Source organism: Gambusia affinis, linkage group LG11 (genome assembly GCF_019740435.1).
Source record: "Gambusia affinis linkage group LG11, SWU_Gaff_1.0, whole genome shotgun sequence".
In the NCBI taxonomy this organism is placed as follows: domain Eukaryota; kingdom Metazoa; phylum Chordata; class Actinopteri; order Cyprinodontiformes; family Poeciliidae; genus Gambusia; species Gambusia affinis.
The window spans coordinates 1,801,766-1,826,832 of NC_057878.1; the positions used below are offsets into that span (position 1 = coordinate 1,801,766).

Consider the following 25,067-nt stretch of genomic DNA (forward strand, 5'->3'; position numbering starts at 1 on the left):
ACGTAACAATTTCACTCTACAATATTGCTTAATAAATATTGAAGTAATATTTAAGTTGAGTCATGCAATGGTGTTTTTTTTTTAAATCTCCATTAAAGTACCGAATAAAAAACCCTGACAGCAGTAGTGTGTGGGAACGTTGCTAGAAAAATGTCAGCATTTAAACATCTGATGTGACCCTGAGCATCAGTTCAGTTCCAGCTTGATGAAGTCGACTGTCTGCTGTGGCTTTTAAAGTGTTCAGGTTCCCCAGTCGTTCCCTCACGATCTGACCTCAGTGACCTGGAGCAGTGAGGTCCATGAGATGAGCTCAGGCCTGTTGTGTTGTGTGACTGGATTAATGAGGTTCTACAGGTAGTATGGGCTCCTCAGTGTTCCATTCCCCAAGGCTACTGCCGCCCTTAAACATAACGCCATGATAGCTCCATCCATCCATTGAGTTTGATCAGCTTCCCTGTCTGATGAAGAGAAACACCTGCAGCCTGATGCTGCCACCGACCTCAAACAACAACAGCTGATCCATCCTGTGATGTGTTCAAGTTCACAACAGTTTCTGGGAGATCAGAGCTCTGGAGATGAGGGGAGTGTTTAATGAATACAGTCCAACTCTGAGTTGGATGTAAATAAATGAAACACAACAGTCCATAGTTAATAATCTTTAATAGTCACATAATCTCTGTACAAATACAAACATTAATTACAGGAAGCGGTTTGTTCAGCTGAATGTTTCTGAAGGTCCACTCAGTAAATGGAACCAAACAGAAAACCAGAACCTCTCTGCTGCACCGCGGGGTCCAGAGTGTCACTGCAGTGCGTCCAGCAAGGCAGAATGAATGCTGTGGAATGACGGCGAGCCAGGATCGGACTGCTGGCTGTTTGTGCACGGTGGGTCGGGTCTGGCTCAGCAGTTGATCCCCAGGCCGGTCCAGTGGTCCGGCACCATCAGAAAGTATTTATCCATGGCCTCGCAGAAGCGAGCCCTGTACAGCTCTGGAGAAACCACGGTGGGCATCTTCCCTGCAGAGCAAACCCAGAAACTCACCAAGAACATCCAAGAACTTCGCTCAGAAGAAACGGAACAGATTAGACCCATTGTGTTTCAAACACATTTTTTCCCCCCCTTAAAAAGTACTGATGCTGTACTAAACCTCTATTTTATTATACATTTAGTTTATGAACTACACATTTGGCTAGCTAAATTTATCCAGATATTCATATTGTATACGAGGTATGTCACGGTTTGGTCCTACCATTACTAAAAGACTTTTCCATTTTTAAACTAATTACAGTCAAATTAAACTACAGGAGCAGTGAGTGTGAGAGACTGTAAAATACCGTTTAGGTAAAGTTATTTCAGTCTGTTGTCATTTTCTGTTTGGGTTTCAGATTCTTGGACTATTGCTTTATTGTTTCAGAAGTCACTTGAGCAATGCTTACCGTCTCAAATATTTTTTTAATTAACTAATGTTTTACATGTTTTTTTTTTCTTATGGATGTCACTTATTGTTCAGATAAATATTTACTTTAAGTTACAAAATACACTGAAATCTGTTAAATCACAGGTCAAGAATGTTATGCATGCCAATTGTAATTTTTTAAAAATTCTTCCTATCAACTTGCTAGGAAACTACAGATTAAAATTAGCCTCTCCTTCCTAAATTTGGCTTATTTACTTGATCAACTGTCTCCTTTATGAAATAAATAAAATTCAAATATTTACAACTGACACCAGATGAACACAACTTTGAAGAATGAACCCTCATTTTTTCTGTTAGGCTAAATTCAGAGAGTGCAGATGTGAATTAGCTTGTGCTATAATCTGGTGCAGCGCATCAAATGATTACTTTTATGCTCGAGCTGTACATTGTTCCTTTCCAAACAAAGTCTACTACTTCTATATAACCCAAATTATTGCTGTTAACCTTTGACTGTAACTACAAACGGCGCCCCGTGAGCATGACAGAAGATCTGCCTGATGAAGTACCTTGCCCTCCCAGAATTCCAGTGGATTTGACGACCATCTCCAGTTTCTTGTCCCAGGTAAACGTCCTGATGTAATCTGGAGCAGACGGCAGAGGAAGAACCATCAGCACTCTGCTTCTGACCCACAACACAGAGGCCTCCACGCCCCCCCCTCCCCTCCCCCCTCCTCACCTATGATTCCCACCACCAGCTGGTCAGTGGCGTCGTCCCGCCCCACCAGCAGGGAGTAATCGATGATGAGGTGGCTGGACAGGAAGTAGGCATCGCTGTGGATGGCCGCCTTGAGGATGGTCTTGCAGTGGGAGCGGATGTAGAGCGGGTTGTCATGGATCAACTTCAGGAGGTTCTCGTCCAGCAAAACCACCTCACAGCTCTCCTTCCCAGAGTCCGTCTTCACGTTGCGATTCCTCAGAGAGCCCTTCAGGTCGAACACCTACAGGAAACCTCAGCGGTCAGCAATTTCATATAGAGGGCTGAAGGGACACAGAAGAAGAAAAAAAAAAAAAAAAAAAAAAAAAAAAAGAACTACGGAGCCTCATAGAGGACATGGGGAAAAAATTTATTATGCATTTCCTCGCAAGACTGAAAGTCTTTCTTACTTTCTGCTATAATATAAGGTTTTTCCATGTATGTTAATATCTCATTTGTAAGATATCTGTAGTTTTATATCTTTTTCTTGGGGATAGAAATGCATCACAAACCTATTTGCAAAATGTAAAAGCAAAATAAATCAAAGATGGGCTTTCCATTCCTTTTAAGATATAAACCAAAACTTTCTATAAGTAGGAAAGAAAGAAAAAGTACATCCAAACTACTTGGTCATCTGATAGTTTTGATTGTGTAGCTTTGTGTTGGTAATAAAGGGCTGTTTTCATTAATGTCCCTCTAGGGGCCCTGTACTTTCAGCAGTACTCGGAACACAACCCAGCTGTGAGCTGACCCACCTGAGCCATTTTGCGGCCGTAGAAGAGGTTCTCCATGACCAGCAGGTCCAGTTTCTTCTCGGCGTTGTTCTGGGAGTTCTTGTATCCGATCCGGTAAACTCCCAGGATCTTCGCCAGCGCAGTCGGCCGCTGCGAAGCAAACCTGGTTAAACGTTGAACCCCTTGGAGCTGACAAACAAACAGGAGCTGCTGGCGTACCTTCTGCTGCACGGCTCCAGTGATGTAGGTGAAGTAGTGCGGAGCAAAGTCCAGGAAGGACTGGACCTCCAGCCGGGGCATCTGCTTCAGGATGAAGCGGTCGTCTGGCGGAGACAAGGCGACGGGAGTTTGAATTTTAAGTCAAAGATTTAAAGAGGTAGAGCAGCCTACTAGAGACTTCCTGTCTAACCTTCAGTGGCGTAGAAGACGGCTCCGGACTTCCCTCCTCTGGCCTGCCAGTTCACACAGTGGGACAGCGAGCGGACAAAGTCCTCCTCGCTGCTCTCCATGATCTCCTCACGCATCCTGTGGAACTCCTCGGCGTAGTAGATCCGACAGTAGAACTTGGCGTTGGCGTCTGAGAACTCTGAGTAGGAAATGAAAACTGCTCAGATCTAACAGGATGGGTGATCTGAGCCCAGAGAAATGATATCCTCATAGCATCTACACCTGTTGGATCACAGATCTGGAATTGATTCAGCTGATAAGCAGCACTAAGTTGATTTACATCATATTTCTCTGACAGATTCCAGTTATGATATAATATGTATTAATTTATGGAGTTCCACAAGGTCTAATGCTCATGTCTTCATATATAGAAAAACACAAAGCTTGAAGACAGCTTACTATATTTTCTAAATTTTCTTAAATTTATCCAAAAATGTATTTCAAATCCAGCAGATTCATAAAAGCAGCAGCTTGATATTTGATTCTGTTTGTCCCAGAGAAAATCTAGAAAACGGAGACTTACGGAGCTCGATGTGTGGGTTCACCGTCTGTTTCTTCTGCTTATCTGATGAATCGGCATCCTCTGAAAATGGCAACAACAGAAAGCTTTAAGTATTTTCCATCTGTCAGTCTGCAGTGAAATGTTGCTTTTGCTTCGTCAGAACGTGTGGATCCGTACTGAGAGGATCGCCATCGGCGCTGACGCGACTCTGCTGCGTCGCCAGAGAGTCGCTGGGCCTCGCAGGGCTGCTCTTCACCCGACTCTCTGCACTGCACACACCCAGAGGAACCAGAGGAACCAGAGGTCAGACCTGCTGCAGCTGCTGTTCTGAGACACGCTGACATTAGTCAGACATTAGTCTCACAACCACCTGACAAACTATTTCAGGCAGTTTGTCACTAGAAAGTATCGATGTTGTGTTCAGCCACCGGAATGAGATTTTGTGATTGTTTTTGTGTTTCTTTTAACAATCAAAATCACAGATTTTGTGGCACTAATTTAGAAATTGTGTTAAGGACTTTTTATAATATGTGTTAATGAATGATGTTAAATGTGACTTTTTGTCTTATTCCCATATTGAACACGGACTTGACATCAAGTAAGGCTGAGGCAGGACTCTTTTTAACTCAATGTTTCTGGCCAATTTGGAGAAAAATTTGCAGTAAAAATCTGAGAAAAATATTGGAATCTGTAGATTGTGTTTGAACTTTGAGTGAGTTTTGCAGATTTGTTGAAAAGCTGGAGGGACTTGATCATGTAATTTGGAATCTACAGGGCCACATAAAAAGCTACAGCGGGCCACATTTGGCCCACGGGCCTTGTGTTTGACACCTGGTGACATCCAACCTGCTGAAGCCGTTCACATAAAGTACCTGACCGGCTGCTGAGCGTCGTCTCCGGCTGAGCTGGACGACTTGCACAGGTCGTCCAGGGCCGTTTTGTACTCTTTGCAGCTGGAGAACAACAAAACCAACCAGCAGGTCAGCAACACTGAGCTGAAGCAATCAGAAGGTAAAAGGGGGTGAAAGGTCACCTGAGAGCAAAGGCGATGATGGAGCTGGGCTCACGCTCACACACGGCGATGGGCACCCGCTCGTGTTCGTACATCAGGTAGTGTTTATCTGGATCACTGTAACACACACACACACAAACACACACAGCCGTCTCATTAACCACTTCTCTATTAACTGCAGGATTCACACACATTTCCAAAACGACACATTTTACAAGAGGTCAAATTTCATTCTTGTTCATTTTTATAGCAGAAATACAAAGTTCACAGTTGATATATAAACAGATGGATGTCTGTCTACATCTGACAGTCTGAGCCCCTCTTCCAGCTCAGAAACTAACTCTGACGCGACACTTACAACGGGATAGGGATGGGGTTGTAACTGTTGCCGGGCAGAAAGTTGGCCAGGATGGCTTTCATGGTGGATTTCTCCTTCACCTGGCTGTCGGTGGAGCCCAGCAGGTGGCCGTCAAACACATCTGGAAGGCCACAGAATCAAGACGTGAAGAGCAGAAGCAGAAATAATAAAGCGGATGTACGTGTGAATCTGTGAACCTTCTGGGATGCTGACGGAGTCTGGTTCACTGAAACTGGGTCCAGATGTGGTGGAATCAATTCCGGGGTCTCCAGGTGAGGGCAGCAGGGACGAGGTTGTTGAGGGCAGCGGGCACAGGTGGCGGTCCTCTGATGAGAAAAACAGCAGCTTCACACAACACCACCTGCAGGAAACCTTTTATTAGGACAAAGGCCATGGAGCTTATTTGAACCCACCTTTCTCCCCATTCTGGACCACAGGGGACGGGTTCCGAGGGGAGGAGTCCAGAGCGCTCTGCAAACACAAAAACATGGAGGACTATCAGCCAAAACACTGCAGCTGCTCACACTGGACAGGAAGCTCACGAGGGTCAGTCAGCTGAATAACACATGGTCTCATGTCAGATGTTCCTGTCCAGTTAAAAGGGAAGTGGGGAACCAGAGAGCTGGAATATGAAATACTAGAATGACAAAATAAAAACTAGTTAGCTCGGTCAGGAAAAACTACAAAAATGGTTCATTTGTTAATGATCAGCCTTTTCGTCAAATTATAATAAACTGGATGATTTACAAGGTTAGAAGACACAGAGGAGGCATGGGCAGCATTTCTACATCTCAGCAAAAACTTCTGTGCTGCTGCCAAACATGGCTAAAGCAGCTAGTGGCGTCTGAGCACAGCCGCCACACCCACCTTGGTGTCATCAGTGGTGTTTGGTCGCAGTCTGCCTGGACTCGGAGGGACAGACAGACGCTTCCTGCCTTTCTCCTGCTGGAACAGGTCCTGGAGTCTGCAGGAGAGAAAAACATCCAGCAGCAGAAGCTTTAATGAAGCACAAGATGCTTCAGGGTTTTTCTTAGGGCACTGTCATAATCTGTAACAGTTACCAGGCTGAATAAGGCCTCTAAGTGCAGTCTGAGTACAGTCTGTTTTTATTTTTTATTGAACTGTTTGAAATTGAAATTTCCACTCCAGTGAATAGTGGTAAATGTACTAAATGATTTGCACTTCAATAATCTTGGAGAATCCCGGCGTTCCCATCTTCTCTGAGGTCACTGCTGAGATCTTCCCTGCTTGGTGATCAGTCAGTGAGTTTGAAATGTTTATACTCTGGTTTGAAAATGACCTTTGAACCCTTCCCATAGTGATGATACCAACAATTGCTTCTCTACAATGATTGATGTTTTTCCACCTCGATTGGTTAGTGGCTGGAGGCACACACACTTCTGCTCCAGATCAACAGACTACATGTTTTGTGTAGATCTGACCATCAGTTACTTTGATTAGGACAGTGGTGTTCAAACTTTTTCCCCAGGGGGCCAAAACTGGCAAATTCAAACTACTGGCAGGCCACAAAATTTATTACATTAAAAATGCAAATATTAGATTATGAGGTTGTTTTTTTACGTTTAGCATACTTGTGAAACAATAAATCAATTTTATAAATAAAATGTGTATATCATTAGAGATCTGACACAAAAAAAGGTTCTACAAGAACTACAGACAACGTCCAAATTTTTCCATTTTGTTGACCAATTTATTTATTTATTTATTTTTTTTTTTACCATTTTTGACTTTTGGTCATGGGTTGAACAAAATTATTTTAAGGGCCACACATTAAACACCCTGCACTAGCGGAAGCTGCTGCTGATTTACCCTAATCTGCTGTCAGACTACACTTTACAGATGTTGAACATTTTATTTTTTACCACTAGGTGAAGACCTATGAACTTGTTTCAGACAAGCTGGATCAGGTTCAACAGACGGACTGAACTCTTCGACTCCTACCTGCTGTTCCAGAACTGCAGCATCTCACACAGATTCTGCTTCTTCACCACCAGTGACTCCAGGATGACCTGCAGCTGCTGAGGGGAGTCCAGGCCGCACGACTGCAGGCGCCCCTGAAGCTTGTCGATCCAGCTGCGAAGCTCCGCCTCCTCCATCTGCCATCAGATACCAAACATGAGGCCAAACCACGGTCCAGACACTCTGGTTGAGGGGTGAGGACCATCACCTACGTCTTTCTGAGCAAAGAGGTCCTCCATCTTCTCCTCCCGGGTCTTACTGAACGTGTCGGTCTTCAGGGAAGTGAGGCGGTCGTCGATGGCCAGGTACACCTGAGCCACCCTGCAGAGGGAGAGGAGCGGTCAGAACAGCACATGGTCTGTTCTGGGTGGGAATTGGAACAGTGGAGCGACACCAGAAGAACAGATCCACTCACTTCTGAGAGAAGTCCTTCAGGTCCTGCTGCAGGCTGGCTTTGGACGGGCCCAGATTCCTGATGAAGATCCTGGGACGAGGAAGACAGATCTCCAGCAGCCGGACAGAGGTGTAGCTGCATAAGTAAAGATTCATCGATTTACTGAAGGAGATGTGAATTCTGATGTATAAATGCTTCAACACAAGATTCACTTCTACACCAATTTCTTCTTAAAGGGGCATTATTACATTTGTTTGTTCGTTTTTGTTGTCACTAATTGTAAATAGTCTGTTTAGTGCTCAAAGAGTCAAGAACATTTTCTATTGATCCAACTCAGTTGCATTCCTCTGGAGTATTTTTTTATAAAGTATTTATGTTGAAAGTTTGCCTTACCTGCACAGTATTTTATTCTTCATTTTGTTTTTACATATATTTTATCTTTGCTGTTATTGTCCATCACTCTGAAAATAAATTTTCCCATTGTGGGTCAAGACAGGATTTTTTTTTTATTACATTATGCATTTTCCATGCATATAGTGTGATTTTACAGCACAATAAGGTAACTATGTTACCTCCACTTATATAAATACGGTATATGTAAAACGACTTAAGACATTTGACTTTGTATCTCGGGATCTTGTTCACGAATGAGGGAAGAAGGGAAGCTAAGATCGACAGGCGGATTGGCGCAGCGTCTGCCGTCAAGCAGGTGTTGTACTGATCCATCGTGGTGAAGAGAGAGCTGAGCCAAAGAGTGAAGCTCTCGATTTACCAGTCGATCTACCTTCCCACCCTCATCTATGGTCATGAGCTTTGGGTCATGACCGAAAGAACGAGATTATGGATACAAGCGGCCGAAATGGGTTTTCTCTGTAGGGTGTCTGGGCTCTCCCTTAGAGATAGGGTGAGATGGATAACAGCATTACATGATAAAGATTTAAAAAGTCAACTTTGCATAATACTGCCGTTTTAAAAGGTGATATTCACGTTCATCTGCTGGAGGTCAGACAGCGGTGAGCAGGAGGAGACCAACCTGAAGGAAGCCACCATCTGGTTGTAGGAGAAGTACTGGTGGTAGTCTTTATGGATGGAGTGTCCACAGGGCTCGGCATTGGCTCGTCTGGTGTACTGGTGGCCGTAGAAGCGAAGCTCCAAATATTTGGCGAAGGACATGGACCACGAATCATTGGATAAAGGCACCACTGGAGTCACCTGCAGAGGGCAGCAAAGCGTTAACGGGGAGGGAAAACAGCAGCAGAAATGATTTCCCAGCAGCCCCAGCCTCAAATGTGGCTCACCTGTTTGCAGACGCGGCACCATGAATAGTTGAGAATGGTGTGCTGGTAGCCTGGGACGGGCGAGTCCAGCTCCTTCAGCACTATCTGCACGCAGCCGCTGCCATGCACGAAGCGGCGTACGTGATGCACCATGGGAGTCTCACAGAACATGCTGGGACACTGGTACGACGGCCTGCAGAACAAACATCCATTGAAGCCAACGGACCCTGAAACCGGCTGCAGCCACTTTACACGAGTCTCACCTGAAGCAGTACCGCTCCAGGAACACGCCCAGCGACAGATCGTTCTTGCCGTAGAACTCCATGGTGACGATCCTGTTGAAAGACACACACTGAGTCCAAACAGCGATGGTTCTGAGTCAGATGTTCTGCGTGTGAGCAGCTTACCAGGGGCTGACACAGGGGTTGGGGGCATTGTTGGACTGAAGGGAGGAGCTGCTGAACAGCACACAGAGCCTCTGATGGTTGGTCGGGTTAAGACAGTCCAGCTAAGGAAAGAGAAGAAGAAACATTCATGAATCTTGCCATGCAGATGTGCTAATCTAACCACTGAGACCTCTACCAGTAGTTCTTTACTGTCAGAAAGTGAGAAGCCTTCAGCTGATCCAAAACACTGCTGCAAGAGTTCTGATGAAAATGTAAAAAAAAAAAAAAAAAAGACATCACGTTTCTCCAATTTTAGCTTCTCTTCATTGGCTCTCTGTTAAATCCAGAATAGAACCTGAGATTCTTCTTCTCGCATAAAGCCCTTAATAATCAGCTCCATCACATATCAGTGACCTGATTGGTCCAGATGTTTCTAACAGAGCACTTTACTCTCAGGTTGCAGGTTTACTGCTGGTTCCTAGAATTTCAAAATGTAGACTAGGAGACAGATCCTTTAGTTATCAGAATCCTCTCCTGTGGAACCAGCTCACAGTTTTAGTCTATGAGGCAGACACCCTGAAAACCTTTAAGTTTACAAGGAGGACAGCTTTGTTTTATCTCTTTATGGAACCTTGCTGCACTTCAAGAAGCAGCAATAGATAGTTAAGTCATGTCTACATAGCAGTAGTCATGACTTAACTACTTAAAAGTAGATCATTTACAATTCGCCACCAGAGCAGATCGCCTCCTGCACGCAGCTTTGTGCCGTTTGCATTTGTCCGGTGTTTTACTAATGTCAGTTTGGTAGCATAACTTACTTCATCATGTTGTGATAAACACTTGTAGTATGCCGACAGCATGCCAGCTAATGTGGGTAACCATGGCAACCAGTGAGCATTAAAAAGGCCAGCCTACTTTTTCTGCAGTCAATTTGCTCATGTATCTGCTGTGTTTACATAACAACAAATTATCCCTCTACAGAGAGTATGTGAGGTAGAATTTTGATAATTTAACTCATGTTTTGCCACCAAGCTTCATAATTGGTTAAAAATGGAAAACAATGGTGTGGAGTGAAAGAAAACAAAAATCAAACAGCTTAAAAGGAAACTGTGGGTAAAGCAGGAAATGTCACATCCTGTTTTGGTAGTATTTAGGATATTAAAACAAGTAACTCATTAATAATTATCTAACAACTGATATGAAACATTTATATCATGAGATGTTTTACAGCCATGTAGTCCAGTTCTAGTTTTGAGCAGTAGAAAATGCAAAAAAATAAGTATGGTATTTAAGTATCCAGGTGTAAACAGTAATTTTCCAGATTTGTCCAGACTAGCTGAAGACAGTCCAGATATAATTAAGGAATTCAGGATTTTAAGGAGGTTAAAGGAACTAGAGTTTTTTTATCCATAAATTGTACCTTTGTGGTCCAGTTCACGTCATTCTGTTTGCCTGTTTTCTCCTCCTCGCTATCGGCCTTTCCGAGCGCCTTGACCGGAACGTCTGGTGCCCGGTTCTGGCTGCCGCCGCTGGCAGCAGCAGCAGGGCCAGCAGAGCCAAACGGGTCGCTTGCTTCTTTCTGCCGGATCCGGCCGCCTTTTGCTCTGTAGTCTGCCAACATTCTGGCCAGATCCTGGCTGCTGCTCAGGTGATCCACGATGCGGGTGGTGGTGAGGCCATGGCAGGGCAGGACGTCAGTGGGTCTGGGCTGGGTGGTGCCGTTGGTCTGTCCGCTGGCTGTGGAGGATGGAGCCGAGTCTTTGAGCAGCTGGCGTTTTCTGCGTCCGTCCAGCTCCTTCAGGTCCTTATTGAGGAGAGGAGACAGGTAGACCTACAGGAAAGACAAACGCATACAAGGGGTAGCAACAAACTAGAGAAGCTTTAGTTTCCAATCCTGAGCTCTGAGTGAAGACAGCTGTACCTCTTCAGGGAAGTAGTCCCTGCTGGGGCAGTGCATGCCCCCCGGTGTGAGGAGGAATGGCTCTTTGAAAGTGATGAAGGGGGAAATGCACAGGATGATGTCCTTCAGCTCGTGCTTAAACACAGCAGAGATGGACTTGAGGCGGTCGTCAGAGGAGTCCACGTGTTCGGCGATGAACATCCCTGTGTCATCTTGCAAAGGGTCTCGGAATAGCTTAGGGGTGGGGGTGTCTGAGCACTCCTCATCCTCCAAACCAAGTTCTCCCACCGTCTCCCCCTCAGAGGTGCCGACCAGAGTGTCCGAGCCCATTTCCTGCTCCTCTTCAACAAGGAACTGAGGACAGATGGATAGAGGAGGGGGCACAGGACTGGAGCATGGGGATGAAGTCCTGGTCTCAGAGTTTCCAGCCTCCTCTTGGACAGAGAACAGAACCGGCTGGGGGGTTTGCGTGACTCTGAGAATATCTATATCTTCAGTGTTAGTGGAAGACTCCAGGAAAGGTGCGTCTTCGGATTGTTCCCCCAATGTAGAGTTATCGCTCACTGCCGTTTTCTCCATGCTGTCTCCGTCCATCTCCTCATCGGCAGCAGAGCCCTCCAGGAGGCACGGGAAGGAGCCACTCTGGGCTAAGCTGGGCGGCATGGCGAACTCGTCCATGAGGAAGGAGATCTCCAGCTGGGAGTGGTAGGCAACGCACACCATCAGCATAATGATGTCTTTCACCCTGGCCAGCTCATACTCTGGTGCGCCGCGCAGTTTGATGGAGCATCCCAGGTGAGGCGGGCAGCCGTCGAAGAACATCAGAGTCTTTGACTCGTCTGGGAAAAAAACCAGAGACGAATGACTGCATGTCTGCCAGACGGTGGCGGCAACTGACAGAGGGTCTTACTGTTGGGCAGGGAGAAGGGCTGCATGTAGAACTTGTGGCAGGTTCCCAGGCGAGGTTTGGTGAGGAGCTGGTCCATGGACATCACCAGATCCCCCTGAGTCATGTGACTCACTCGGTCCAAGACTTGCTACCATGGAGAAAGAACAAGTTATTACTTCCCATTAATGAACCTATCAAGAACAAACTGGGAAAGTCCTTTTATCCAAAACATTCATTGCCATTATATTTCACTGTAGTTAGAGAAAAGAAACAACTTTTTATGTTGAGGATTCAGGTGCAACCACTGCAGTTTTCTGGCCAATCCCCGATCTTTAAAAAGCCTGACCTACCGATTCTTATTTTGGTCCATACCATTTGTTGTCCCTAAATTGACAATAGTTGGGTGACAATATGCAGACAGGATCTGGTGGGCGGGACTATCAGCTCCATCAGTAAGCCCTCTCTCTTTCAGACCTTGGTAGAGGTAGATAAAATTGGTTTCACATCTAAGTATAAGGTGATCAATAAGATTAAGAAAATATGGGCCTGTTTATTAGTGCACCATTTTGAGGATAATGACATTTTGTTCCAGATTATAATCTGAAATAAGCACAGACTGTCTGGTAAAAACCAGCCATTATTTCTACACTTTGCTTCGTCCAGAGGTTCTGGACGTTTGTCTGTGATGCATGGGATGCGCCGGTTTGACACCTTACCGGAAATTGCCCCCACTGTACACAACCATCCTCTACTGCAGAGAAAAGAGCTGAGATGAACTTCAACCTATCTTTTAAAAATTAACCAGCAATAACAGAACAAATGTTCCTACTCTCTGCAGGAGTAGTCAGGTGAGAACTACTCTGATCACAGGGCATCTGACTTCTTCATCTTCTGTGCTTCTGCAGAGGACATTAGCAACCACCTTATAGATGGGACATGTCCCACTGACCGATTTGACGTTGATGACCAGCGTGATGCCGTGCTCCAGCAGCATGTCTTGAGCGATACGCGACACCGTCTTCTCCACCAACACCAGGTTGGGGCGGACGTCTACGATCCGCTGAACGTAGTTTTTCAGGAACTCCCGTTCCTGTAGTGGAGGTGGCAACAACACCAGAGTTTTACAACAGAGACGTGACTCCTGTATCTATGTGTCAGAATAACCGCCTCACCTGGAGCACGATGGGCTCGATGCAGGTGAACTTGGTTTCTTCTCTGTACAGGTACTCAATGGAACACTTCAACAGCAGAATCTTGGGGTTCTTGATATAGGAGTTCATCTGATTTCAGGTGAGAATTACACTTTAATAACAGCACTTTGACTGTGAATACTTTGACTACCAGAACCCTTTCCTGCATTTGTGCTGGTGCAAAATGTTCAACAATGGAAACTTTAGCCAGAGAGAATGCCTTTACCTTCTTGTGGGCAATGTTCTTGGTGCACAGGAAGCCGTTTACCATCATGGAGTCAAACTTCCGGCCTCCAGGAATCTGAACCACAAATATGGGTGAGATTTATTCAAGAAGTCATTTCACCTTTATGTTAATGATCCCTTTCATACAACGGTGTGCAACACAAAGTGATTTACAGGATTAAAAAAAATGACCAGTGCCCCACTGAGCCACATAGATGAAACCCTACAAACCAAAAGAGATTAAACCTGTTGATCACACAGGAGCATGAGGTTGGTGCAGGAAACTCAAGGAATTTCTACACCTTATACAGACAAAACCAGAAGTTTACATATACTGAATAAAAAGACATACCCCTGTGTTTCTTACTGTCTGAAGTGAATCTAATAAGAACAATCTGAAGATTTATATGTCTAAGTTAACCTATCAGAACTATCCAGAGTTGTGACATCATCATCTGTGTTTCACTCATTGTTTACAGAGACTGTATTTGTGTATATAAACCTCTGAATTTAAAGGAAGTTGTTAAACAATCCCCAAAATTGTTCTGGCTAAGTTTTCTGTCAATTAGCAAACAGAAATAATTTTGGTAATTCAACCCGAGCTAAAACAAAAAACGTTTCAGACAGAGAAAAAAAAAAAAGTGTCTTTATTTGGTGTATGTAAACTTCTGGTATCAAATGTATACACAAAACATCAAATAAATGAACTAACAGATACAAATAATATTCAAAATAAAATTAAACAAATCTAGTGTGAATACTTGTAAATAGAAATGAAATATTAAAATGAATTAATAAAATGAAGAAATTTATTAAATTTAATAAATTAATTAATATAGTATTATATATTAGCAATACTAGTTAGAAAACTGTATCTTATGGTTGTAATAAAAGGATAAAATGGCTGAAATAAAAATGTTCAGGGAACAATATTCAATAAATTCCTAATTTATAATGAGTCCAAACTCTCTCTTAATATCCCAAACTCAGAGGTGAAGCAGCCCGTCTGACCTTCTTGATGTGCACCAACTGTCGGATGTCCATGTCGTCGTCACAGTTGCGAACGTCGGGCCGGACCGTCTGGACCACTTGCCGAACCACGGGAACAATGATGTCCCTCCAGGACAGAGACAGAGACTCGCTGTAGAGCAGCTGCTGCAGCAGCGCCATCATGTGGCTGTGGTTGGCTGAGCTGAACAGATCAGACAGATTATTTGTCAGTCGCTGTGTCCATGAAGGAAGAGCAAAAAACTGATCATTTTTACTCTGAAGGTCTGAGCAAAAATGATTTTTTTATCCTGGACGGGAAAAAAAAAGAAATCAAGACAATGAATCTAGTTTAATTATTTGCTACAGCCTGTAGTTTAAAAAGAGCAAAACAATCTGTTCTGAGTCACTTTTTACACAACTAGTGTTAATTTGTGGACTGTTCATAAAAGTACAATCTATTTAAATATAAATATTATCTTCTTGGTTTTACAGACCACATGAGCAGCTGGGGACTAAAGATATAAGAAACCCTGACTTGAATCCCAGCTTCTCACAGCAATCATGAACCACAGACACAGACAGCTCTCCACTCACAGCAGCCTCTCCATGGCCATCTTCTCCCCGTTCTCCTCTCTGAGCTGATCCAGAGAGCTGTGGTGCCAGCCCAGCGGAGTGAACAGCATTTCTTTGGCCTTCTCCTCCACACGACGGTTGAACAGAGACTCTGGGACACAAATAGCAGCTCAGAAAGAGGAAGAGCTCTGTGGAGTCACCACTTGGCAAAGAATGAGGAAGTGCTGAGTTTCTACCTTTGATGAAGGCATCACTGATGATGATGTTCTGCCCTCCGTCCTCCGAAATGAGAAACTCAGCTGGAAGAGTGTGCACAACGAACGTAATGGAACTGAACATAATAGGGATCATTTCAAAATAAAAAGTGAGTCTGCACTATATGCAAAGTATCAGTGTGCTGCGCTAGAGGGAGCAACAAAACAATGGATGGGAAAAAATTTCTCCCCAACACATTCACCTGACTAGAAAAGTTATGCTAAATTCAGCAATTTTTTAGACAGTACGCAACTTTTATAAAAAGTATGATTCTGACTTTGTTAAAACTCTCACTGTCTTGTCAGTATGAGACAGACAATCTATGAATAGTTTAGGCTCCCCAGCCTTCTCCTACAGTTCTGATGTCATCTGAACAAATACACTGCTCCATCAGAAGCAACCAATGAGAGCCAGGAGGAGGGTCTTAGCACTATCAATTACCTCGTGTATGTGCTATTCACAGATTACCTGTCTCATATTAGACTGTCACAACACTGGGACAGTTTTAGCAAATTTGTTAATTTTTCTTTTTTTTGTAAAAGTTGCATGATGTAGTTTTAAGTCAGTGAAAAAAAATTTGCAGATGCTCTTCACCAGGGGTTCCCAAAGTTGATCTTCGAGGGCCGGCATCCTGCATGTTTTAGTTCTCTCCCTGGTTGTAATAACAACTGTTTCAACAAGTCAATGTTCTTCTTAGGCCTTCTAATGAGCCATCATTTGATCCAGGTGTGTTAATCCAGTGAGTAAACTAAAACATGCAGGATGCCGGCCCTCCAGGACCGACTTTGGGCACCACTGCTCTACAGAATCCATGTAAAATATCTTCCTACCTTTCTGGTCTGCTGGAGGTGGCACATGTGGGTACTTGGACTGCTTCTTGATGTGAAAGTTCACGTTGTTCTGCTCCATGTTGAGGTTGATGGAGGCAGCAGAGTCGCTGTCCACTGCTGAATGGAAGCTGCTGACCGAAGTCCTCTTGCTGGGGCTGGCAGAATCTGGACGCAGACGGGTTTTAATACACACGCCAACACAATAAGCCTCACCACGCTGTCGGGTGTCATCCCTACTTGGCACGGTGTAGTCAGACTCATAGGCAAGTTGCTCTGTGTCGCTGTCATCAAACTTGATGTCCTTGAACCAGGATGGCTCTGACTGTCCCTCGATGGAGTTGATACTGTCGCTGTCTGGAGAGGGCGTTTCTGAGAACTCTGTGCTCTGGTACAAATGGAGAGACGATAAATATTCCGGAGGAAAAAAAACATTTCAGCTATTTCTATTCCTGTGTGTTGAGTGAATGGACTCCTACCTGCAGGGGGCGATACAGGGCGTACTCATCTCTGAACAGCTGGTCATGGTGAGTGACGCAGTCAAGCCAGCGACCATCTACTAATGCCTGGCCTATTGCGATAGCCTGGGCCCTACACACAGATTACAGTTTAAGTGTTTCTGTTCTCACATTAGTTGGAGAGATGACAGAAAGCCTTAAACGTTCCTACGCCCAACGACATTCTACCTGGTGGAGATGGTACCGTTCCTCAGCAGCCAGTTAACAAGTTCCTTTCCCACAATGCAGTTGGGGTAGGTCCTCAGCCAGTATCTGTGGTCCTGGAACTCCATCCCTGTGTTGCTGTGGCAGATCTTCTTCCACAGCTCCTTGAGCTGGGAAGAATCCTGGAACAAACATAGTTTCTGTGATGTCAGACGTTATGAGGAAATATTTTATAATAATAATTTGATACTGTTCCTTAGCAGTATCTCTAAACCCACCCGGAACACCGTTTGGAATTTAAACCACCAGCTTATTTAACTAGGACGTCCAGCGAGGTCATGTTCTCGTCTGTGAGCTCCATTAAGACTTCAATAGGAGGGGATTATGAGCAGTCAGTATCTTACCCAAGACAGATAATTTCTTCATCTATGTCTTGTATGGTTACCATGGAGGCAGAACAGGATTAAGGCAAATACACATTTTTCCATCATAATAGAGCATTACTTTAAACATCATCACTAAGCTTAAAACACTTTAACCATTTAACCTTTGAACTGAACGTCTATTTATGCAGAAGTCACAGGTTCTTTACAACAAACACCATGCTAGGGTCACAGTCTACAAGAATAACCTTCCATCTGTGATGTACGGGGATGTGATGATTTGGCCACAAACATGGGTTGCTAGGGAGACCATCTGAAGAGATAATAATGCAGCAGGAAATTCTATGAACAAAGGTTCAGTTGAACTGTTTGAGTTTTTCATTTTAACATAATATTAATGTCCAGCATTTACACAAATAAGATGTTTAGAAGTCATCTAGGTTAGACAAGATACTGAGTGATCATAACACATCCACATAACCCCACTTTAAAAAAAAAAAATCCAAACCATCCCATTAAGCACATGGTCTTCTCATTTGAACTGACAATTAAAGATTTCCTTGAAAAGCCCATTAAGGCTCATGGGGTGAGTAGTCTGACAGAAGGGTATTCTAGAGCCAAAAGTCCAGACTGTGGCCCCAGTGGAGATCGTATGCAGCCTCGGACTCTGTTAGTTCTCTCATTTTGACACTGTGAACTTCACTATGAGCTGTTGATACAACCAGAGAGAGATTTAGACCAAAGCACACACCAGCAGGATCTTCCTCTCCTCCTCACTGTGGTCAAGCTTGGTGCCGGCCATGGCCCGGCTGGTGGGCGGGCTGACCGAGCTGTCATAGGCCGGAACCAGGGTGGATCCGGAGCGGTCCAGTGATAGGTTGGTCACACTGGCCGACCTGAGAACGACAAAATACAAGTTCACAAAAACACCAGCTACAGATTGGTAAAAAGCAAACCTTATTGATCACTGGAACGTCTGATGTCATTTCCTGTCTAAGAAATTGTTTTACTTTAAATTTTGAGCAATTGTTTAGTTTTTATTTGGTCTCCCCTCTTGTCTGGGAGTAGCTCTGAACTACTTCTGCTCATTTATTTCCCTTTGATCACCATTCTAAATAATCAGGGTTTGAAATTATCCTAATTGAAAAAGTAAGAAATCTGTTGACTCTTACACAACACAAATAATTTATGAAACTTTAATTCAGAATGCACAGATTTATAAGGTAATAACAGAAAAACAAAAAGGAGCAGATATTGATACTGTAGTCTATGCAAGTTGATCACCAGCTAAGTTGCCACCAGCAGTATGAGTCCAACAACTGTAAGACATAATACAGTAAATGACACCTATGAACTGCTGATACAGGATCTCTACTTAAATATCAGCAATGTCCTGATAATAGCAATACTTCATCTCATGTTACTCTCTGCATGTACTCTGTCTGCACGAATGAAGGTTGACTGCCCTCTACAGTTCTCAAAACAATTGATATCTTGATGTAATTGATATCAGAAAAAAAATTTTTTTCAAAGATACTCAATTGGGTCAGAATCAATACAAAATGAACCGATCACATTTGGAGAAATTGATGCGTTTCTTCTGGACAACAATAATGACACGACAGTCAGGAATTTCTGAAACAATACTCAAAGAAAGTCAAGGAGTCCATCCAGGTGGAATGACTAGTTTTTGTTATTTTGGAACTACTAAATTACACACTGCATTGTTTAGATCATCACTACACACTATATAATACAAGGCAGGTGACTATTAAGACATACCAGAAGACAAACGGCTCAATTTAGTCAGGAAGTACGAGGACTTGCACTTCATAAGGTTGGTTGTTTTGAAAACACTGGATATCTTTTGCAACAGAGGAATGAACTAAAGTTCAGAAAATGAGGACCTGATATAAAGAAACAAGTTTTCTTTTAACAGAACTACCAACAAGCCAAAGGAACAAAGGACTGACCTCTTCCTCGCTGGTGATTTCCCCACATCCTCCTGCAGGGAGGAGAGTCTGGAGCTGAGGCCGCTGCTCTGAGGCTCCTGGTGAATCATGCTAATGACAGACAATGTGGTTTATTCTCCCTTTGAACTGCTTTATTTGCGTCAGGTCAGATTTATAAGCCGTACATCTGAGCAAAGAGGAAAGCTACAGGAGCTAAAGGGCATCAGCCCTGAATGTTGAAGAAGATGTGGGAAAAAAATGAGGAAAAACCAACAAGACTCACTTCTTTCTCATCCCAATAGGAGTTTTTCTACGTCAACAAGAAAGAGAGGGAAGTTAACAGGGAAAGTCAATAGAAAGCAAAACAGCTGAAAACAGCAAGAGTAGAAAAGAGGGTGAAGGTAGAGTGCAGTGCAGGTAGAGTTAGAATGGAGTCCTTTTTAATTCCGTTACATGAGGCACCGAAAGGTTCGTTACACAGCTTTGCGTTTTGTCATAATTCAAATGTTTTCTTTCTGGTTGATTAAGGCTGACATGAACACAGCTCTGTAGCAGAAATATTCTCACCACTAGTCTGAGACAGACATCTGCTAAACAATAAACAGCTGCATCTCAGTCCAAACACTGGCCTAATTAAACTAGAATATTCTCCAAAACTTCATGGTTCCAATAACGTCATTGAAAAATGGAACATGTATATTATGTACCGTAGACTGATACATTTCAAGTACTTTTTTGAACATTAATTTTAAAAACCTGCACGTTTCCCAGAAAACCCGACCAATTACACCAGACCAATAAACACAGGAATGTTATGGCTTCCCTACACAATCATGGGAAAGACTGCTGACTTGACAACATCCTCAAGTAGACAAGTCACAAAAAGACATTTTTAAACAAAGCTTGTTTTGCAGTATAATGCATTTTTATTGAAAGTTTAGCTGAAGAAAAAAGTGTTGGACAAAAAGTTTTACAATCACCAAGAACAACTAGAGGACTGGTCCTAGTCCAGGGTATCAGCACACCTGTCTACTGGGACAACCACATTGTGCTTGATTGGTCAGCAAGCTCATCTGACCTAAACAAAGCAGAAAACCTAACAAGTACTGTAAGGAGGAAGATGAGAGACACCAGAACCAACCATGAAGGTTATCCAAGCCACTGAGCTGAGAGCATTTCCATCTACATACTTCTCAGTAGATTGACATGTCTGTATTCTCTCCATTGATCTGATTCCACTAGATGTAAGCTACACCCATCATAATCACAAGCAAAAACCCAAATTACTACGTGTGCTATAAATCTGTATCATATTAGTTTCACTTTCTGCATTTAACAACGGAAATAAATTAACTTTTCAGTAATATTCTATTTTTAGCCTGTCCAACACAAAATGACGTGTGAAGCTCAAAGTTTAGACTGAGTGAAGAGCTTTTATCAATGTCCAACTTGAACTCTTTGGAAATGTGACTTTTTTGTGTTTTCAGAGTGGGTTCACCTTTGCCAGGTCAAGTCTTCCTCGAGGAAGATGTTCCGGCTGGCTTTGCGCCCTCCCACGGGCGTCCGAGGCTCGCTGGGCTCCAACACGCACACAGAGCAGGGAGAGTCCGACAAGGCGCTCAGGTCCTCGCCAATGGAGCAGGAGTCTGCAGAGTGAGTGTAGCTTAGCGCTAGCTTCCGACAGTACGTGCAAGCCCGCAGGTCTCCTACACCAGGAGAGGGGGAAAAAAAGTTCAAATGAAATAACCAAAGACGTTAGAAAAAGCACCAACAACAATATTACTTATTTTATTGATCTATAAAAGATTAAATTGATCAAATCATGTGAGGTGATATGGATTAAAGACTAAGATCTTGCTCACCTGTGTAGCCCATGAACTTTCCAGGGATCTCCTGGTTACAGCAGCGGCTGCAGAAGATCTGGCCACACAGCCTGCAGTGGTGTCTGCGGCGGAAGGTGGTGAACTTCTCGTTGCAGTCGTAGCATTCCTTACACTGGCTGTCAGGCATCCAGTACTGTTTCAGATCGCTGTCCTGAAGGTGAACAATGACAAGGACAAGGCTGCTTCATTATCCTTTCAACATGAGGTGTGGCTTAGTATTCTGACACATTAAAGACGATTTCTGCTTTTCCTCATCCGCTTAATCACAGTTAAGGCTAGGGTTGACCTAATCCTAACCCATCTGTCAAATCTGCACAGATATTGACCGTGGTCAGAGAACAGAGTTGACTCTGACCAACTTCAGATACATTGGAAGACGGACCACTATAGGAGATCCTTCCTGCCCACCACATCGACATTCACAATGACTCTTTGAAGATACTTTGATTACATGAGTTATGACCACATTAAATTTCTATTGGTATAAACAAAATGTTTTTGAATTGAACTGCAATGTTTTTGACCATGTTTGTGGAAAGATGCATTCACCATTTGTGAAAGTTGAGGGAACAGATTTTGCCATGGATAATAGCATAACAACCACAACTTTCTTCCATAAATAAAGTTTTTCTTATTTATGGAAGAATAAGAACTATATATATATATCAATTGATCTGTCAATAGATATAGATAGATAGTTCAAGACATCTCAAAGCAAAAGGGAGGTGAGGAAAAAAGGAAACCATGTTTGGGGACACCCTGAGTGTCAGCGGTTCTGTTGGGGTCGGTACCTGGCTCTTTCCCTCCATGATCTCCTTCAGCCTCTTCAGTGCGGTGCGAAGTTGTACAGCAGTGCGAGGGTCGTGACTGCTGAGAGATGCATCAGGCTTCCGGCTGCCATCTGGAATCAGGCAAGAAATTATTCAGAAATTGACACAATAAAATAAAATGCTTTCATATAAATAGGATTTTTGCTGGTGCATTGTCAACATTTTGAATAGATTTAATCTGAAATCACAATGCAGTAAGTAATGTGCAAAAAAAATAAATGACAATGCACTTTAACACCCGGTGATGAGCTATCCTAAAAGTCGCAAAAGGAAACAAAATAAGAAAAGCCAGAGTTTACATAGACTGGATAAGCACATTGAGTCAAAATGTTAGCTTTAAAAATCATAACAATACAATTAGTTCCCAGGTTAAGAAAAAAAACTTTAAGGCAAACCAAACACTAGTAGAAAGCTTTGTAGTAAGTGCAAATGTCAGACATACTCCATGCATTCAAACACACACACAGCCTAAAAGCATCTTAGTAAATCACAAAGTGCAGAAAAGCCTCACCTGGCCAATCCACTGCAATTAAAAAAAAACAAAAACAAAAAAAAAACAAAGATATGAGACATTACAGCCTGGACCGCCATCTTTCAATACTTTTCAAAATAACTATCCTTCAGACTGCTTTAGTTGCTCTCATCCAGTGGGATGCTGTCATTGGTCATCTCTGAACTGTTGTTGATATTTTCCTACTGCTGAGCTTCCGGCTCGGTCCCACAAACAGGCAACCGGCCAGCAGGGCCAGTTTCTAGGAGGGCCTCTCCAAGCTTCCAGGTCCATGACAGAAGAGGCAGGTAGGACTCATGCACAGAAATATAACAGTCAACTTGTGTTTGACACAATGGAGCTGGAGCTGGAAATTGTTGAAAGAACCTTTGCAAAAGCAGTAGGAAGACGGCAAAAGCAATTTAGAGATGATAAAGGAAATGGAAAAGAACCGAGAAACTAGAAACATGGCGCAAAAGGAAAAAAATCTGTAAAATAGAAAGAGCAATGGCAATACAAGAACTATGCAACATGTGCTTGTCATGTCATCAGCATATCTACAAAGACATCACGTGAGCGTGTCAGTTCCGACAGGGTAGAGAAGATATTTATGTAGGAAATGTCCGGATTCTATGTCCTGCAAACACACAAACCTCCAAATTGCACCCAGGATTTTCCTGAGCTTGTAGCAGGGACACTGAAGGGAGTACATTCTTTCTTAGCCGTCAGAAAGAGTCAGAGAATCATACACCAATGAGGAGAAAGAGGAGAACAATACTTACAATACTTCTGTCAGTTTATACATCACTGAATGGTTAAGCACCAAAATACATTAAAGGTCTGCTGTTCTTAAATAAGCATTTTGAGATGGCATCTGCCGAAATGCTTATTGCCTGTTTCATAATTGATGATTGATGTTTTTGTGATGTAAAGACATGTGATTAAAAACTTAACTTTTAAGCAGCTTCTTATATCTCCGGTATTTTCTCTGAATTCATTTCAAACACAACACTGATACTGAAAAGTGACAGTGTCCCAACCTTGAAGCACTCAGGATGATGCGCTCGCTGACAGAAAATAAAGCAAGTTGTAATCTGGCATTGAAGTTGGGGAAAGAATTGGTCAATTCAGGTCACCAGCCATCTTCTTGGTACAACATATCAGAGATCAGAGTACTTATTAATTACTAATCTGATCTACTTAAATGCTGCAGTTTTTGGGGCAGTCCAACACGACTCAAGGCTTTACAGCCTTGTTGTGATCAACCTTTTGGATTCTTCATGCGTACTTCTGATGAGACACACCAAGGTTTCCTCATGGAGTGTGCTGACAGAACAGGTGTAGAAGTGGAGCACAGCTTCTCCAGATCCTATATGTGTACAGGGCCTGACTTAGATTTTCAGGTCAAAGTTCAGAACTCATGCCAAGTTGGAGTTCTTTAGCATGCACACTGCTGTCAATCTATGCATCTATTTGCAAATCTGATTCTGATGACGTCAGTGCCTCACCAGCTATGAACCTCACCGCACGTCACTGATTAGAACCATTGTGTTCTGAGAAAGACTAAAGCAAACTGAGACATTTTAGCCACCGTCTTCCTGGTTGCTGTCTAAACATCCCAGCTCCATTAACCACAGACTTAAATTAATGTGCATTAAATGTCAAACTGACTCTTCCTTCCAGTTTCTACCTGACAACACTCATCTTTTTTTTCAACTAATGATTTAAAAAAATAGAAATGGTATACCTGATCAAAACTGTGACTCTAAAGGTGTATATTAAGATCTCATACAAAAACCAGGAGACTGAACAACTAATATGTACATTCTCTATAAGAGAGTATATAGGGAACGAAAAAGAAACCTTAAATAAGGCAAATAAACATTCTTGGGACGCATCTATAAAGTAAGTTTGATCAAAGTCTTGAAGACTAAAGAAAGGCACAGTGTTACCAGTGGTTCTGATTAGCTCACCAATGCCAGGTCAGCAAAGTAAAGGCTAACAGCTTTAAAGAACAGCTGAACCAATCAATAAAAATGTCAAACAAAAATGCAATCATATTTGTTGTTTTTCTTCCATTTATCATACAGAAAAGTGGAAGGCGTTTACAAAAGCAAATGGCAAACTTTCACATTTTCTGATATGTCAGAAACCAAAGATGTGTGGGGTTAAGAAAAAGAACTCAAAAAACCTTTTCGAAAAAACCCCCCAAAAACATAAAAAATCCACTAATCTCTGATTTGTGTGTGTGTGTTTTACTAGAGACAGTAGAAGTGCGTCTGAGGATGTCAGGATGCTGCTTCCGGTGTGTCCTCGAGTTGTGGACAGAGTGGGAAGGACTGGAGGACAAGCTCCGTCTCTCTGCCTGCCGCCGGGGAGGCGGGTCGTCCGGCTTCTCGGAAACTGTGATCGCAGGACGGCCTTCTTCTGCACACAGACAACATATACACACACAACTTCACATGAAAACAAGAAGACAGGCAGAGAAACGGTGTTTTACCCTCCTGTACAGTCACATCTTTGTGGACCAGGTGAGAGGAAGAATTTCCATCCGTTTGCATCCTGCAGGGTCCCTACGCTTTTTAAAAACATTTTCTAAACCTGGACTCCTGGAGTTCCAAGTCATTCTTTAAAATTTAAAAACAAACATTTTCTTTTAAACAAGATATATTTCAGGTTTCAAATATCAATCTGCAAAACTGATGGATGGAGAGTTGCAAATTTGTGGAAATTTATTTATATATTTTTATACTGAT

The 25,067-nt window shown here is 43.1% G+C and overlaps 1 protein-coding gene across 6 annotated transcripts in view; it reads right to left on the reverse strand.

The window, feature by feature from the left end:
- Window positions 1-643: 643 nt before the first annotated feature.
- The window catches only part of pikfyve (phosphoinositide kinase, FYVE finger containing), a 28,680-nt gene continuing 4,256 nt past the window's right edge, over window positions 644-25,067 (reverse strand). For 2 of the 6 annotated variants that reach the window (XM_044131041.1, XM_044131037.1), the window contains exons 3-44: window positions 24,571-24,738; window positions 22,333-22,344; window positions 21,783-21,892; window positions 20,971-21,142; window positions 20,607-20,814; window positions 19,392-19,418; window positions 19,130-19,219; window positions 17,908-18,052; window positions 16,798-16,955; window positions 16,591-16,702; window positions 16,352-16,499; window positions 16,115-16,279; window positions 15,266-15,328; window positions 15,051-15,180; window positions 14,478-14,658; window positions 13,468-13,542; window positions 13,224-13,331; window positions 13,001-13,141; window positions 12,073-12,199; window positions 11,184-12,001; window positions 10,683-11,093; window positions 9,284-9,384; window positions 9,140-9,211; window positions 8,898-9,069; window positions 8,633-8,811; window positions 7,621-7,734; window positions 7,418-7,526; window positions 7,188-7,342; window positions 6,093-6,189; window positions 5,639-5,696; window positions 5,423-5,551; window positions 5,226-5,346; window positions 4,889-4,984; window positions 4,728-4,808; window positions 4,033-4,124; window positions 3,877-3,936; window positions 3,316-3,492; window positions 3,126-3,229; window positions 2,928-3,056; window positions 2,155-2,416; window positions 1,985-2,059; window positions 644-1,017 (exon numbers count right to left, since the gene is read on the reverse strand). In XM_044131041.1, the coding sequence (XP_043986976.1) occupies window positions 902-1,017; window positions 1,985-2,059; window positions 2,155-2,416; window positions 2,928-3,056; window positions 3,126-3,229; window positions 3,316-3,492; window positions 3,877-3,936; window positions 4,033-4,124; window positions 4,728-4,808; window positions 4,889-4,984; window positions 5,226-5,346; window positions 5,423-5,551; window positions 5,639-5,696; window positions 6,093-6,189; window positions 7,188-7,342; window positions 7,418-7,526; window positions 7,621-7,734; window positions 8,633-8,811; window positions 8,898-9,069; window positions 9,140-9,211; window positions 9,284-9,384; window positions 10,683-11,093; window positions 11,184-12,001; window positions 12,073-12,199; window positions 13,001-13,141; window positions 13,224-13,331; window positions 13,468-13,542; window positions 14,478-14,658; window positions 15,051-15,180; window positions 15,266-15,328; window positions 16,115-16,279; window positions 16,352-16,499; window positions 16,591-16,702; window positions 16,798-16,955; window positions 17,908-18,052; window positions 19,130-19,219; window positions 19,392-19,418; window positions 20,607-20,814; window positions 20,971-21,142; window positions 21,783-21,892; window positions 22,333-22,344; window positions 24,571-24,738 (6,068 nt within the window). In that variant the 3' untranslated portion in view covers window positions 644-901. The remainder of the gene's footprint in view (window positions 1,018-1,984; window positions 2,060-2,154; window positions 2,417-2,927; window positions 3,057-3,125; window positions 3,230-3,315; window positions 3,493-3,876; window positions 3,937-4,032; window positions 4,125-4,727; window positions 4,809-4,888; window positions 4,985-5,225; window positions 5,347-5,422; window positions 5,552-5,638; window positions 5,697-6,092; window positions 6,190-7,187; window positions 7,343-7,417; window positions 7,527-7,620; window positions 7,735-8,632; window positions 8,812-8,897; window positions 9,070-9,139; window positions 9,212-9,283; window positions 9,385-10,682; window positions 11,094-11,183; window positions 12,002-12,072; window positions 12,200-13,000; window positions 13,142-13,223; window positions 13,332-13,467; window positions 13,543-14,477; window positions 14,659-15,050; window positions 15,181-15,265; window positions 15,329-16,114; window positions 16,280-16,351; window positions 16,500-16,590; window positions 16,703-16,797; window positions 16,956-17,907; window positions 18,053-19,129; window positions 19,220-19,391; window positions 19,419-20,606; window positions 20,815-20,970; window positions 21,143-21,782; window positions 21,893-22,332; window positions 22,345-24,570; window positions 24,739-25,067) is intronic. The other 4 variants (XM_044131042.1, XM_044131040.1, XM_044131038.1 and 1 more) reach the window with 3 other exon arrangements.